Here is a 2,981-nt window from a genome sequence, read left to right on the forward strand (position 1 = left end):
GATGGAGGGGAGTCAGGGAGTGTGAAGGAGCCAGGGAAACCCTCACCACTGCCAGACATATGGGTAGAAGGATGCATGTATGTGGACTTGCATAGATATGCACGCATGTGCTGATGTGCATACATAGTTTTATATATGTGTGTACATAGTTCTGTATATATGTTTAAAAACACCCTTACATACAGATACCATGAGCTTCAAAGGTTCCTGGGGAAATTTTAATTATCTTTTAAGCCCATCTCCCGTTAACTTTTGGAAGTCCAGTCTTGTGGATGTGGTAGCAGTCACATGTCGGGCTGCTCATCCCAACGTCAGCAGTTCAAAACCATCAGCTACTCCTTGAAAGAAGGACCAGCCTCGCTCGCTATTCCTGTACATAGTTACAGTCTCGGGAACCCTGTCCTCTAGGGTTGGAGAGTTGGAATCGGCTGGCTGCCAGCGAGGGAGACCTGTGTGGACCTGCATATGTGCGTCCACACAGAACATACATCATATGCTTTAGGGTGCCTCCGGTGTGCACACATGCGGTCTGATCACCCATTCCCCCCACCCTGTTGTACTTCCTACAGCTGCACCTCACAGAAGGCCACCTCCCCATGGCCCCCAGAAGAGGGGTGGCCCACTACTTCTCCTGTGGGTCCTGCCCACTCCTTCCCTCTTAGCCGTCCCCACCCCACCCCTCCCCTTAGCTAGCTCTTAGCCGTACCCCCCTCAGCTCCCAGCTCCCTCGCCACCAGCGAGAGATGCAATGGGAGAAAAGGGCAGGATTTCCGATGCAGACAAAACCCTGGTTGGAGGCTGCAGGGATTAAGGGCCGGCTACAGAAGGAATTGGAGATCACTGGGTGGTATCAACGGTCCATGTGCCCAGCTCTGCCCCAAAGGGTCGCTTCAAGTCCATCCAGTGGCATCCTGGGAGAGAGCCCTGTGATCCCACTCTGAAAAAGCAGCCCATGAAGATTCTTTAGGGAGCACAGCTCGACTCCGGCCACCGGGAGTTGGGAAGGACTCCGTGTCAAGTAATATTCCTTACAGGAGGAACCGCCCCCACGGCTGTCTGAAGCCAACGATGAACTGCACATGCTCACACAACTGTCCCGTCCTTTGAAAAGGGCCTGGGTCCTGGGTGTGCTGTCTTGGGACCCATTTTCCGCACACCCAGAGGTATCTCATGAGCCTCCCCTGCCCCGCGGGCGAGGCTGGGCCTCACTCTTTCAATGGCGCCCGCCGTGAAAAAGAAAGCAGGTTTCCTTCCCTCATTCACCTCCCATAGATTGTTTCCAGCTCCACTCCCCCACCCCCCATCGGCAGCCAAGCTGTGGGACAAAGCCCAATTCACTTGGCCGGTTCTATTTCTTTGGGCTAGAAGTCCCAGCAGGAGGATTCCGACTAAGCCCAAGTCCCCGAAACCCCACGGAGAGAAAGCATTTCCCCGAGCCCAGGCCTGGCATGCCTGGCACAGCTCCATGGACGGAAGAAAACTGGCTGGGTGGTGTTTGCACGGCAACATGTTGATTGGTCGGTCACTTGGGAGCAAGGCTTCGCCTATCCGACTTCGTTCCCCACCCCCCACCCCCCTCCGCCTTATGTGCAGACCTAAGACAAAATCCTGCTTTCGGATTTGGCTCTGAAGACTCTCTGCTGGGCTCAGTTCCCTCGGTGGCACACTGAAACTTGTCCAGCGCTTCAGCCGGTTCATTGCCATGTCAAAGACGCCCAGGAGACCACCGGGCGCTGGGGGTGTGTGTGTGTGCACCTATGAAAATATCTGACAATGAAGGCTGAGCCGGCACAGCCTGCTGTGCGCAGCACCCCAGCCTTGGGCGGTTATAAACTAATCTCATTTTCACCCATGGTGTTAAACTGTAACTACATGAGGATTTGGCAAGGTCCAAGAAAGGAAGGCTGGTTTCTTTGAATGCCCGCTGCCCAAGGCTGAGTGGATCTCCTAGGGATGGGTGCCAGGGAGGGGGACCTTTAACCAGGGCCATCAAGAATTTCCATCACACCCCAACCGCCAGGCACATCAACAAACAATCCAGGTCTGTCGCCATGTTTTCACCAGAGGTTGCTAGAAAAAGGAAAGGTCCGTAGTTAAGAGGGTGAACCGTGGCCCCCGGCTTACGTTTTACGGAGTAACACCAAACTAAAACAGATCACAGACCTACCTGTATGATTTAACAGTGTGCGAGTTCTAGAACAAGAGAAAGTCTTTGTGGCCCAGGATGGGTCAAGGTTTCTTAGATTCAACAACGGAATGCAGATCAGTCAGGCTTCGTGGAAAACTTCTGGGCGATTCAAGTGAACCTCAATCACAAGGAGAGAGGTATATATTTAACATACTTGGAAATGTAATCAAACAAGGGTTTGGGAATCATTATATTTATTGAATCCTACACTCTTCTGAATTATGTAGTCTGTACCAAGTGCTTATCTGTATGGAAACTGGAAGAGTGGGAATGGAAGGCAAAGGAAACAATGGTGAAGCAAGATTTCTGGTTAGATCACATTCATTATTTCACTACCCCAAATCCTCCGTTTTTCTTGTTTGCCCCCGGGATGGCAGCAATTATAATGTTTAATGTCTGAGAGAGTTTTGTTTTTTCTTTTCAAAATCATTTTATTGGGGGCTAGTACAACTCTTACTACAATCCATCCATCTATCCTTTGTGTCAAGCACAGCCCCAACCCTTTCTTTAGGGCTATTCCAGGCTGAGATGTATCCTATTGCCATAGTCACTACAGTCACACAAATCACATGGTCATTTTTAGACTTGATTAGTCCTTGAGTAAATAAGACAACCGCATGGACTGTACTTATCCAAGTTGGAAAAACACGGAGAATCCAATTTCTTCATTAAAATTAAAATGGGTGTAAAAAAAACTTCTGTGTGAAAGATAGTATCAAGATACCATAAGACAAGGGAAAGATTAGAAGGAAGTATTTGCAACATGTTGGACAAGGAGATTATATATATATAT

At 49.8% G+C, this 2,981-nt stretch overlaps 1 protein-coding gene across 1 annotated transcript in view; it reads right to left on the reverse strand.

Annotated features, from left to right (window-relative positions):
- SLC6A20 (solute carrier family 6 member 20) overlaps positions 1-1,704 on the reverse strand; it is a 31,863-nt gene extending 30,159 nt beyond the window's left edge. The window contains exon 1 of the mRNA XM_030887623.2: positions 1,596-1,704. Within this exon, the coding sequence (XP_030743483.2) occupies positions 1,596-1,704 (109 nt within the window). The remainder of the gene's footprint in view (positions 1-1,595) is intronic.
- Positions 1,705-2,981: the final 1,277 nt, after the last annotated feature.

The sequence above is a fragment of the Echinops telfairi genome, unplaced genomic scaffold, assembly GCF_000313985.2.
Source record: "Echinops telfairi isolate 266 unplaced genomic scaffold, ASM31398v2 ScPeMD7_7420;HRSCAF=8458, whole genome shotgun sequence".
NCBI lineage: Eukaryota > Metazoa > Chordata > Mammalia > Afrosoricida > Tenrecidae > Echinops > Echinops telfairi.